The sequence below is a fragment of the Diprion similis genome, chromosome 2 (assembly GCF_021155765.1).
Source record: "Diprion similis isolate iyDipSimi1 chromosome 2, iyDipSimi1.1, whole genome shotgun sequence".
NCBI lineage: Eukaryota > Metazoa > Arthropoda > Insecta > Hymenoptera > Diprionidae > Diprion > Diprion similis.
The window spans coordinates 8,376,566-8,389,494 of NC_060106.1; the positions used below are offsets into that span (position 1 = coordinate 8,376,566).

Below are 12,929 nucleotides of genomic sequence, written 5' to 3' on the forward strand. Positions count from 1 at the left end.
CTCGATAATGTTTTCACACTTGTATAGTAAATATGTATTCTTGCATAGCTTACGCTAAAATTCAATCGTTTCACAGGTGAAAAGAAAGCGAAAGGAGCACCGAAGTTTGGACAGTGTACTATTCGAGGACGACAAAGAGCTTGAGTATTTCAACGTATTGGACCTCCTACCACTGTCAAACGTCCGTCTGCAATTCGACGATAGAAACAGCTCGAATAACAGCATTAAGGCGGAAAAAAGGGAGCGGAACCGTGACTTATTCGAGAAGAACTATCGCAAAGTTCAATCGTCGTCGGACGAATACGAAGACAAATACGGGATAGATGATCCTGACAAATTGCGGGTTGAGAATCGAAAGAAGGAGAAGTCTTATCAACATAGCGAAGGACTCGAGCCCGACATCGCGGAGGCGTTGAACGCGTCGAAGATTGAGGAAATCAACGATTTCTCGAAATCCGAGAACCGAAAGGAAGACGCTATTTACGAATCTAGGGTTGACGAAGAGGCGATAGGGTTCGAGGACGAAGTGTTCAGTCAAAAATCAGGAAAAAACCGCGTCCTGATCCTCGACTCGGACCAAGATAAGTTCAGGGCGGACGTTGCGGTAGTGAGACCGGTTGAGGATTACCGAAGAATCGAAGAGGCAGAGGACTACAAATCGATTTGGATATCGGACTCCGAGGATCAAGAGGAAATGTCGCGGAGACCTCAGGTGCTCAAGGTAATCGACAACGACGTAACGAAGCGTAACAGGACCTCGGTAATCGAAATCGGCGATGTCACCGAGGCAATGAACTCCGCGAAGCAAACCGATGACTCAACTTCGGAGGGTAACGACTGCGTAATCACAAACGACTCGAAACTCTCATCGAACGAGGACAAGGCGAACGACAGTCAAGATGAGGTCCGGGTCGACGCCGTGAAGACGTTCTTCGAATCAAAGTGCAAGGTGAACGGCGAGGCTAAGAACGAACGCTCGGAGGGTAAATTTGGCAGAATAATAAACCACACGACAAGCATGTTTGGAAAGGCTTGCAACGCGGTAAAGGGCAGTCTCGGCTTCGAGGCCAGATCTGACAGCTCCGATTTGGGGTTGGGATCCGAGTCAGGGAGCGACACGCGGAGGCAGTCGATGGACGGAATCGACGAGGCGGAAGACGGACCCAAAGAGGTGGCGAACGACACCGAGAACAACCACTCGACACTTTCGAGATCGTTTAGCTGCAGCGTTGACAGCTCGGCGAAGAACGAAGTCAGTCCAGAATTCGATCACATAAGGTACAAGATAATGAAGTCAGACTTGTTTAGTAAGAACATGTTCGGCAGTATGAAGAACGAGCAAGTTTTTGACGGGCTGATGCAGTACCTTCAAGAGTATTCGTTCCATGATCTTCTGGTGGACAATAACGTCGTGATAATCGAACCTGTGCGTGCCGAGACGGTTGAGAGAAAGACGACGTCGACGAAGTGCGGCGGGGGAAAAGGTAAGAGTCCCTCGTCATGCCGCATATCAGGAGCTGTTGAGAAAAAGTGTCAGGAACAGCGAAAAGTGGAGGGTGATAAAAACGCGGGAAAGCAGCCTCCCAAGAGCCCGAAGCAGGCTGGCCTAAGGCGGCACTTCTTTTATCACCCGATACGCGTTAACAGGGAATTGATCGACGACGAACTGCCCGATCCGGACACGGTTCGAAACGTGAGAAAGATGTTCGAGGGGACTTTGAAACTAAAAACTCCTGATCCCACCTTCTCGAGGAATAGTCCGACAAGGAAAACAGTCAGCATGAAGGACCTCAGACAGATAAGCGAGAGCTTCGATGGCTCCGAAAAAGTCGATGACTCCCGGAGCTCGAGCAGGGCGAAAAACACGGCGAACAAGGACGGGATGGAAAGCCCGAGGAGCGAGTCCAAGACCAGGATCATCGCCCAGGCCTTCGAGGCAAGGAGTGGACAGACTTCGCCCAGCGACAGCGGACTCTCAAAGCACAAGGGGATCAAGTACCTTCACAATTGGGACGCGGGAAGCGTTAGCAGCGGTGTATCCAGCGACTATCCAGACACCGATCCCGGCAGTGGAGTCCAATGCACGTCCTCCGAGGACGAGGACGAGGGTCAGGACGACGATGACATCGACAACGGACCGGGGCACTCCGTGTCTCAGGACGTGCTGAAGAAGATAAGGGAGTGCGGAACCTCGGTTACCTACTATGGAGGAAAGGTGGTGAACACGTGTAACAGCCCGTTAATATCGCCGCCTATAACCGGTAAGATAATGCGTGAAATAATGAGGAATAAACCGAAGAACAACGAAGCCTCCAAGGATTACGTCAAGTTTCGATTGGTGAAGAGCAACTCTTGCGACAGCAGGTTAGAGCTTGCTGGTAGACTAGTCAACGACCAATCAAAACGCGATAAATTCAGCAAGAAAACCGGCGAGCAGATAAACGGCACTTCGGGTATCGAGTACACGCCAAAGTCTGATCTTAGAAAATGTCCGATAATGGAAGGACGCAATGTCGAGGTCGTGGTAGCGGACGAAGCTGTCGACGACGAGATTATTGAACCGGAAATAAAGAAAGAACCGCCAATCGTTATCGGGCTCGAGCCGAAAAAGGAGGAAGTCAAAGAGCCGGAAATTTTCAAAGCCGATTTCAAGCTCGGAAAATTAGAAGACACGAAATGCTATGCGAACAAATTTAACAACAACACGTTTAACCAGTGGCAAGTGAACGACCCGATCCAAGAGAAGAAATGCAAGTTTGGAGAAATTGATTTCGAGGAATTTGAAGTATTGGAAGACAGTCTCAATTCGAACGCTAGAAAAAATTAGATTTCACTTTATCGACACTACTTCATTTCACGTGTACAATTTCAATTATTATAGATATATAAATTATTGTAATACCGTAAGTGATGCAGATTAGTAAAGGTTAACCGTATAATCTGATGGTCGTCATTAGTTTAGGAAGGCACTGTGTATAAATCATATTACAATATTAAGATACATTATGGTAATTGCATAAAACAGACATCTATCCCGAACCATCAGCGTTGCAGGGGTACATTACACAGTAGGTTTCGCTACCTTTAGAACGATGGTTGCACCTTGTTCAAGCAGCCGGAATTACAGCTCTCATGATCAGTTTGAGCATCGTATCCTGCCACAGTCATCCCAAATGTTAAATATTATTTATTTTTACAACGTTTGGAACGACCTGAACATCAGAGCTGTAACTCCGGTTGCTTGAATAAGGCTGACGCATCGTCCCGCGGACAGAGAAACTCTAATATAAAAAATATTCTCTAACGTATGATGAGTGAATTTTAGTTGCTTTCTGTAAAGTCAAATTATCTATTATTTATTATATAACTATAAGTATAAAAGATTGGTAGAAAAAAAAAAACATGCGACAAATTGTTTCAAACTCCAGCAGGTAATGCCTCTGGAGAAATGGGAATATAAGTTAGAGCAATTAATAGAGAATTTATCGTCGGTTATAGGAATAAACCTCAGCGCTCAAAGATTGACGACGTTGGACTATAGATGTATTTGAAAAAATGTATTGTGTATTTGCATGGCATGATTCGTTTCTACGACATATGTAACTTAGATTATAAAACCAAGAAAAAGAGAAGGTATAATATTAAAATAGTAAAAATAAATGGTTTCCTGCAGAGAAAAACAACGGATGAAATACTGTGAATGATAATGTTTGATTCGTAATGCTTTCAGGGCAGTTTTTCACAACTGCAACGATCTTATAAGCCGCCTTAAAGCCGGGAACGGAAATAATTCAGCGAGCATACCTAAATCGAGAGACCGCAATCGATTCATCGTTCTCCTTCCAACATGAATTATCACAGAGATTCTAGATTCAACTCTCGTTGATTCCCTTGATGATATTTTTTCTTTCAACGGTGTTCAAAAGGGTTCCAAAAATATCATCCGACGATTAAAAGGATCGGCAAGGGCTCTTACAATTTTATCCGTGAGGGCAAAAGGTAAGTAGGTACAGCTCCCATTTAAGGTCGTCTAGAGTCTTCGTTCAACCCATGCCTTGGAGTCAATTGAATGACCGAGCAAGACGATTAAGTGCTCTCAGAGTCGTAAGAAATACAATAAAATAAACACCTGGCTAAAAACTCTGGGCAATTCGTGGCGATTCGCGAACGTGCACAATTGGATTTTTCATTAAAAGTAAAAGCCAAAGCACCCAATGCCAAGTTATCCAAAACAATTCCTAATAATTAAATTCGATGAAGTTAGTCAGAGTGAGTCAACGTTTAATTTTGCGAATGGATAAGACGAACCGGAAGACGTTCTCCATCGACGTTCAAAGCCAGTGAAGTAAAAAAACGGCAAAAGAATTGGATCGTTCATGGTGAGGACACACAAGGATTCAGAATTTGTAGACGATTCTTTTTCACCTACCACTCGAGACTATCGAGCCGCGTGTATAGCTTATTATATTTTTGCCCCAGAGGTTGGCTGCATATTTCAACAACTCGCATCGTAAAGGTTTAAAGTTTACTTTCTTCCATAGGTGCGCCTTAGCTATGCAGCCAGTCTGCCACTTCTGCATGCACGTAATCGTTGCAGTGAAACTTTATTGTATTATACCCTGTCTTTCATGGTATTTTACTTATAGGCGCGATTTAAAGTTGTATAATAATGTTGATATGAAGAACGGAATATTCTTGATGAACGAGAAAGAGGTAGCCAAGTTTTAAAAAAATTAATTTCCCAAACAGTTTCTGAGATTAAAATTCTAGAAATCAGACCAACTACTTGAACTTGGTATTTAAAAAAAACCGAATGATTTTTGTGCAATATGATAATTCAGAATGAGTTCAAAAAGCGCGATTCGTGTGCCACTTATTTCACTTCTCATCCTTATGAAAAAGTTAGTTTTCTTACACAGAAAATGATCACAAAGTGCAACCGAAACCTTACTTATTATTAACCCCATTTATAAGAGTTGACCCACACATTGATTCCCTCGAGGTTTTTACTACCGGACGTATTTTAATAACACGGTAATAAATCATCACAATTGCTTTTGTAAGTGTTAATAAATATCATGTAATACGTGAGTCGATCTACTGATATTTCAATCGCAGGCAATGGCACAGGCAATTTCCAAGAGCAAGAAAAAAATAAAAATAAATAGATTGAACGATCCTAGAGATTATACGCAGGTTGCCATACGTGTGGTGTGGTCTTGTAAAAATATCGTGATAAAAGTTGTTGCGTGCGAGCTGATATTCCCTCGTTTACGAGGAGTTTGCACGACACACTGCACGATTTATAATAAGGTTAAGGCGACTAGCAAAGCACGTAGAGCTGGTATTCTCCTATTTATTCAACTGCACTTTTCACGATCGCCAGGTTTGCGCAACTCACTGAACTTCAATGTTGAACACAGCGCAAAAAGTAAAGGCTGCCGATTCATGTAATCGAGACATAACTCGTGGGAATATTTTGCATCAATTAATCATTAATCCAAGCCGTATCGTGCGAGGGAATCAGTTTCTCTTCACGCGATGGTATCAGAGGGAAGTAAAGGATCAGGGTTTGATCTAACTGCGGAAACGTCTGAAATGAAGACAAGAGGCTGCCGCAGTCTTAAGGAAGTATTAAAGAAAAAATACAATATCGAGAATTGCACGATTAGATAAGGAGAAAAATTGGTTCAATGAAACATTTCCTTGCCACGGGATATATAATACGCTTCGATTTCGTTGCTGCAGTTGATTCAGCATGAGCATTATACGGAAGATCATGAAATTAGCTTTTCATTTATCGGACGAAAACTCACCGGCAAGTTCTGGAGTATCTGCGAAAGTCTTCTTATCCTTCGGCTCCTTCTTCAGACTAGGTTCAAGACTCGATGAAAATGAGGAAGCGGTGGTGGCCAGTCCACGCCTCGAAACACTCCTCCATCTCCTGCACCAAGTTTCCTAAAAATCAAATGTTTTTTTTTGTCAGAAAAATGCTCACATATATATATATATATAGAGTTTAAAATCTAATTTACATTCTTCATAAAAATTCAAATTCGGCTTCGAATGCAGCTTTGATTCCGACTCCTTGCTGATAGTCATCAACCAAACAAAGTTGGTCCAAATCGAAGTTGGATCTTACGAGTTAGGATCGGAGGAAAAATCGAGGGGTAATTAACTAATCATACGTTGACTGCTGGAGTTCAATTTGCAAGTGATCACCGACGCGAAAAGCTATTTGTAACCGAGTCGATTGATTAAGGATGATGTTTGTATCGATTAGACGTGTTCATCGTTTCAGTGCAGCTGTCAGCCGAATCTAATGAGCTGCAGGGGAGAGGCGATAATTGGATCAGTTTTCAATCAGCCACTCGGCTTCTCGATCAATGAAAATAATCAATGTGAATTCTTAACCGAGTGACCTCGGAATCCAGGGCACGAGAGCCCCGAGGCGGAGCAAAGTTATTACGGTTTCTAATTTATTCTCTCAACCCCCGACGTTTCCCCAGGAAGTAGACGCGAGGATAATCTTAGGGATGGAACAACGCTGTTATTCCTGGCGGCAAAACAACCAAGAAATACACAAACGGGCGTGGATAGAGGAAATTATTTTGACGTTATCAAAGCTAAGGGCGTTAAAAAAATGTCTCAGGCTATTAATCCTGAAAGTTTAAAAGCAGGGCATCTTTCTTCACAAATACCAGTTTTCGGAATGCTGAATTCTTTCGATAATAATAATCTTCAGAAAAAATAATAACAGGCGTCGCAAATTTTCGTCTACTTTGAAGTCTACCATTAGGAGGGTGGGTTGGTATGTGGTGATCAAAATGATAAAAGCGCTTTAATCGAGTTGCTTTGATGTGAGTGAGTTGGATATAATTAAAATCAATATTACAAGAAAAGAGATATTCACCGGGAATGTTTCGATGAACAAATTTCTACTGCAGTTAGATGAATTTACGGGAACAATATAAAATTCAAAACGAATATCTGTATCAAAGTAAAATTGAGTATAAGTTGGTTACACCGTATTACGTAAACGAGAATAATTTTACTTCATTTGTAACGTGTTTACATCGAATGGTCTCTAACATAGGTTTATACCTACGTATTATTAGTATGAATTATATCATTCGTTGTCGTCAAAATTAGCATGCCTCACCATTTACTCAGGGTGTTTGGATTTATTTAACGCAGCGTGTCACCGTCGAACGTAGTACGTGTAGGGTAAATTAGACAAATTTGCATGAGAACACAGCAGGCCTCTTGGTTACGAACAATTACCAGTAGCTCAACACGTCTACTTTTAGTAGTTACACGAAGAATCCTGGAGTAGGGGATGAAGTAAAGACACACATGCCAGGGTGTTTACACTGCAGTTTTTAATTGATTCCAACAATATACGATATTCGATGGATGTTTTGATTTAAAAAGGATTCATATTCTCCGCATTGAAGGTTAGGTTAACCCAGATGCTGGAAAGCTCTTTCTCACTCACGGGATTACAACCCTTAATTTAGGTGTCCCCCTACTGACCGAAAAGGGTCGCCCTGCAAAATGGTAAATTTGAAATTCAAAGCGAGACATCGCAGAGACGCAAAAAGTAACGAAAATTCAAAGTTACCACAGAATATCAACGTCATCGCATATGCTCTGGGGAGCGTCGAATTTCACAAAATACTAAATAACCCCCTCGGCGACAGCCACGTATTATGCGCCGCCAACTGGGTAGGCGGTTCGACGTCGTTCATCAATTGACCACATTTGACAGAGTCAAAAGAACATTATTTGCCTTGACATTCGGAAATCCGTTCCGTGCAGGCAGCGTCACTGATCCAGCTGGCTTGTGCAACAGTGATATCAAGTTCTACCGAAGCCCTTTGTAATCTACGAGCCAGCCGTATGCTGGTGGGCGTTCACGAGAACTGAAGAAAATTCAAGTGCAATAATTCAATTTATGCAATTGAACTTCTCGTCACACGAAGGCTTGACGTTGTGCCAAGAATGAAAGTGAGGATAAGAAACAATAGTTGGAAAAAACTTAGGCGAAAAAAAAATGATTCTGACGAACTCATTCTTCCACCGTCAATATTGGTTTGATTACTAATCAGACGATATAACGTAGTGTTATAAATTAACACGGAGTATTCAACGAAATTTGATAATGGAGTCATGTGATATTGTCACGAAATGTGTGAGGTTAATCCGATATCGAGACTATCGTGCAAAATCGTATGTTTATTTACTTTGCAAATTAATTTTTCCTGAATGAGTTTGCACGAGACCTAGAGCCAGCCGAGTTATGAACGAATTTCAGAACAAATTATCAAAGTCTGTTTGCAGTGTGGATGGTCTATTCGGAAAGATAACACTCCCTAAGCACGCATACAAGCAGCCATCCGCGTGCATTCCACTGTGTACAAAGCGTGCGTCACATGGGTCGCGTGTAGCCACGCATGTGATTTGGGCTTGGTTACCATTCGAGCGCGAATATCGTTATTGAACCGGCAGCTCCGAGTGTTCCATCCCGTTTTTGAGGATCATACTCGACGCCGAATGATTGGTTCGAAAGCATCTATCTCTCTGTGAAGAAGCCTAGTGACGTAGTTGATCGATGGAAAATCTTTAAACATAACAATCCAACGTTGGAATATTAAGTGCAGCAGTGCCTGTAATTCAACAGATTCAAGGAAACTCCAGGCAACAATTGCAGAAGTTAAAAATTAAAGGTCCTACAGTAAAATTTGACGGTTGAATACTTTGCATGGTGACTTTGGCTAAGCAATTCTTACGATCTGCTGCTGCTTACGATCTAAAATATGCTGTCATCCTTCTATGCTAGTGGTAACTTCCTTTGTGATAAGTCGTGTCATTTGTATCTTCAAAATATCTCTGCCACCCCATTTAGTAGCGACGTAAGACGGAAGATTCCGGAATTGCCTGACGTGAGAAAATAGCAATTCTCTCTTATTTCGTTGAAACGAAACTGGACGGTGATCGAACAGTGGAGCTTTCCTCGTTCTGAATCAGGTCCAATTTCTCGGAGTCGAAGATCATAGAAAGCGAAGTTCGTCCTGGTCCTCATTGAATCAACTAAAGTCAGACTACCGGAGGGTTGCTTCTTCAGTTATTGAAGCAGAAGTCGGCGAATCGATGTGAGATATTTGCAGGCGAATCACGAGATCAATCTTCGTACTTTGTCGCCAACTGGGAGGAGAGAAATGAATTGTTTGGTCCGGCGTCTCGGCCGATTGGAGACGAGCCGCAGGTTATTTTCGTCGGATCTCCCACCGGACGTGAAAAAGCAGCTGTAGTGCAGGAAGGTTGGTAATCTCGATTCCTCCAACCACGTTTCGCCTCATCAATTCTGATTATACGTCCCTGTTTATCGACATATCCAACAACGGTCACCCAGGGTTAATAATACCGAAGGCAATTTCGATATTAACACGATTATCCGCCGAAAGTTCGTCATTTTTGTGTTATTTCGCAATACAGAATATCCGCCGACATATCCGAAGCATGTATTATAAACTTCTCGACATCTTTTTTTAAGTATATTTATTTTTATTCGGTCTTAAACCTGTACTCTCACAGTTTCCAAGCAATCCTGCATGAACGTGGACATAACTATGTTTTCTTAAAGTTCGACCAACAGGTGAAGACGATGTTATTAAAAGATTCCTTCGCACAAGTTATAATACACGAGCAAAACAGTCAAATCATTACGCAACACCAAGACAACATTTTCCGCGGGGTTAACTAACGAAAAATTTATACAGGCCTGTTAACAACAAGCTTTCTGATCACGAAATACAGTAAAGTACGAACAATTGATGGATAATTACTTTTATACCGAGACATGGGCTGCTGGATGGCGATTTTTAAATAGACCAGTTGCTAGGAAACAGCGAGGGCGGATGAATTATATTTAACATGTCTCTTCATTTATTTAAGTCGTTTTGGCAAAGCACTTTGAGCGTTTCTAAACCAGGACACTCGAGCTTCGATATTTTTTGTATTATTAGGTAACTACAGGTTAAATTTTTCGCTGTCTAAAAAAAACTTTTGCGCTATTTTTTAAACTCAGGATTTTACTTCCATGCATCTTGAACGGCAAGTGCAGCCTGGAATTTCTGAAGGACTCTTTATCGATTCACCGCTGCAGCGCACTGGCATTTATCTCTTCTCTCAGCTTTCCGTCGATACTTCCGGGCGCCCATAGTAATGATGCTAATGATAATTTACCTACAGAATTATGAATCTTAGAAGAATGGGTTACAATTAAGGGTGTTATTTTCCCTACTCATCAGAGATTTCGAGCTCAATTTCTATTCAGAGTGAAAACCTAAGTTACTACGATCATCTATCGTTATTGCTTAAATTCTGTTTATTACGGACGAAATATTTTCTGCTCCCTTGAAGACTTCTATTCGACAAAGTTCCCGTTAAGTACTGAGTTAATCAACGGTACGAAAAAGGGCCAACGATGATTGTTGGCAGTTTTCCGTTTCGTTATACGCTACCCTGCGGTAACGTTTCACCCTTGTACCTACCCTATATAAATTATTCAGTAGTAATTTACATTGAGCTGTTTTTTAAGCATCAGATTTCGTGAGGATATTTTCGAACGGGGTTATAAAATATTTCCAACTCGGTGTAGAGCTGATACAAATATCGTAACACACCCTAGGCGAACTTTTTCGTATTCGGCGAAGTGAAAGATGTAAGTAAAGAGAAAGAAAAACTCGAATGGATGTTGTTGGAGTTCCAAGATTTCCCAATCACCTAAACAACAAAATAAAAGTTAGACTCACTGTCGCCACGTGGGAGGAACGAAACCGAATCCGACTCAGCTCTGAGACCTGGCCTCGAGTCATGAAGTAAAAATACAATTCTACGAGCTACGTACAGCCTGAAGGCGCCATCGTAAATGTTGTCTCTATTTTTGCAGATCATTAAATCCTGCGATGCAATTTTGAAAAAAGTCTTGGATTCACGACAATTTTGTAAGAAATATACAAGGGATGGAAACGAAAAATAAAAAATGACAAGAATGGAGGCACGAAAGCCAGCTCGCCACCGTTCTTTCGTCGTTTCTTATATAGCCCGAGCAATATCTCTCCTTAGCAACAAAAAATATGAAACTCCCAAGTGAGATGAGGAAAATTTTCATCCAAAATATCGATTTTCCACGAATACTTGTAACTTTCCAAGGCAGATTTCGAACGTCTCCGGATGATTTATTCGCCAAAAAAGAAATATCAAAAACGCTGAAGAAGAAGGTCGTAGGTACACGAATATATAAAGTAGTATGTAGATATATATCTTATCACTCTACGTTTGATGTGCCTGTTAGCATAGGCGCATGGAGGGTGGGGCGAATATCGAACCAAAGAAACAAGCCAGGCAGCAGAGAGAAACTCCGAGTTAGGCGAGCTGTGGCTGGCTGAAGGGTGCCAGACTCTGGGGTATGACCTAAAAATTCTGGGTGGAGCTACATTTTTCAGAACTTAGATGGCAAGCGTACAGGACGTAACTCTTCCAAACTCTCGTTTCAGGTCAGGTCGGTAAAAGATTCGTAAAAGTTTTAAAAGTTATAAAACTATTTTCCAATAAAACTCTGATTTTGCTGGTCAAAATGTGCTTACCAATATTAATACTTTCAAATACTATTTTTTTTTTCCAAAGTAGGTCTGACTGAACGAAAATAGTACCAGAAAAAAAAAAAAAAATAAATAAAATCACCGTACATTAGTAAAATGAGTTAATTCAAGAAGTGGAGAAAAAATTCGTCTGATTTTGGTTTTTGCGCGAATTATGCGGATGCTGGTTAGCCTGCGGTGAGAGAAAAAAAGAAAGAAAATCAAACGAAAGCTCGACTGCAAAACGCTTGCTTTATTGTCCGGATTTGGCTTGACATACAAAGACTGAGCACGGCAATAACGACAAAGAGAAAAGTGCGGGTACCGTTTCAAGCTTTGAAGTAGAAAATTGGCCAGTACCTACCACGTCTATCATGTCAGTTGCTCGATGTCAAAAGAACTTTTTCCATGCGTCTTTTATTTTAATAATTTCTGATTCACCCAATAGTTACTTGAGTTTTCTTTTCATCTATTTCGAAGAAATCTTTCGCTACCATTTCTCGATGAAATTATTGCTCTCTTTGATAAAGTATTGCGACATGTTGCACTCTCTGCTCAGTTTTAACAGATCAATTTTATCTCCGAAAATTCTGGCTGCGACAATAAGAGGAGAAAAAAATCTAGCACATGCACGAAACTCAACTTGATTGGAGGAATTCGACTGAGGATCCGAATGTCTATACCGAATCGAAAAGTTAACTAATATTTCGATCTGCCATTGCAATAGGACCCAAATGACGAAATTCGAAGAATGCTGCTTTTCTATCTCATTCTACATTCAGTAATTTTCATTAAGGAAATCTCCAGAGTTTAATTTACCACGCAAACCTTTCATAAGTTTTGAAACTGAGATGATCCCCGGCGGACGAAAGTTCTCAAGTAAAAGAGACTTACGGCCTGCTAAGCTACATTTATATAGGGATTACCTCGTGTTCCGCGTCAATCGCAGTAACTTCTTCTTCTTCCCTGCCGCAGATCGGTGTAAAAATTTTTTATTCAAATGGGGACTTCGAAAGCCTGTTACGATCACTAACCAAAGCACTTTTCCTGTAAAGCAGTCCTTATTCATATTAAAATTTCACGGATTTGACGATTCATTCGTATTTCCTTAGACTTTAAACTTCGAAGCGATAAAAAATTAACATCGTTTTATGATTTTACAATTGCGCGAGACTGTACGGCGTGGTAAATTCTATGACAATCTATGAAATGTTTTGTAAAAGATTTCTGAACTCTGTACAGATTGATTGGTATTCTTAGGATACTTACAACTACCGAGGTGGT

At 41.2% G+C, this 12,929-nt stretch overlaps 2 protein-coding genes across 5 annotated transcripts in view; one reads left to right on the forward strand and one right to left on the reverse strand.

The window, feature by feature from the left end:
• LOC124416353 (protein javelin) overlaps positions 1 to 3,385 on the forward strand; it is a 29,168-nt gene extending 25,783 nt beyond the window's left edge. For both annotated transcript variants that reach the window (XM_046897317.1, XM_046897318.1), the window contains exon 4: positions 77 to 3,385. In XM_046897317.1, coding sequence (XP_046753273.1) covers positions 77 to 2,827 — 2,751 coding nt within the window. In that variant the 3' untranslated portion in view covers positions 2,828 to 3,385. The remainder of the gene's footprint in view (positions 1 to 76) is intronic.
• LOC124416355 (calcium uniporter protein, mitochondrial) overlaps positions 1 to 12,929 on the reverse strand; it is a 95,375-nt gene that overhangs the window by 32,082 nt on the left and 50,364 nt on the right. For all 3 annotated transcript variants that reach the window (XM_046897322.1, XM_046897321.1, XM_046897323.1), the window contains one exon: positions 5,817 to 5,958. In XM_046897322.1, the coding sequence (XP_046753278.1) occupies positions 5,817 to 5,958 (142 nt within the window). The remainder of the gene's footprint in view (positions 1 to 5,816; positions 5,959 to 12,929) is intronic.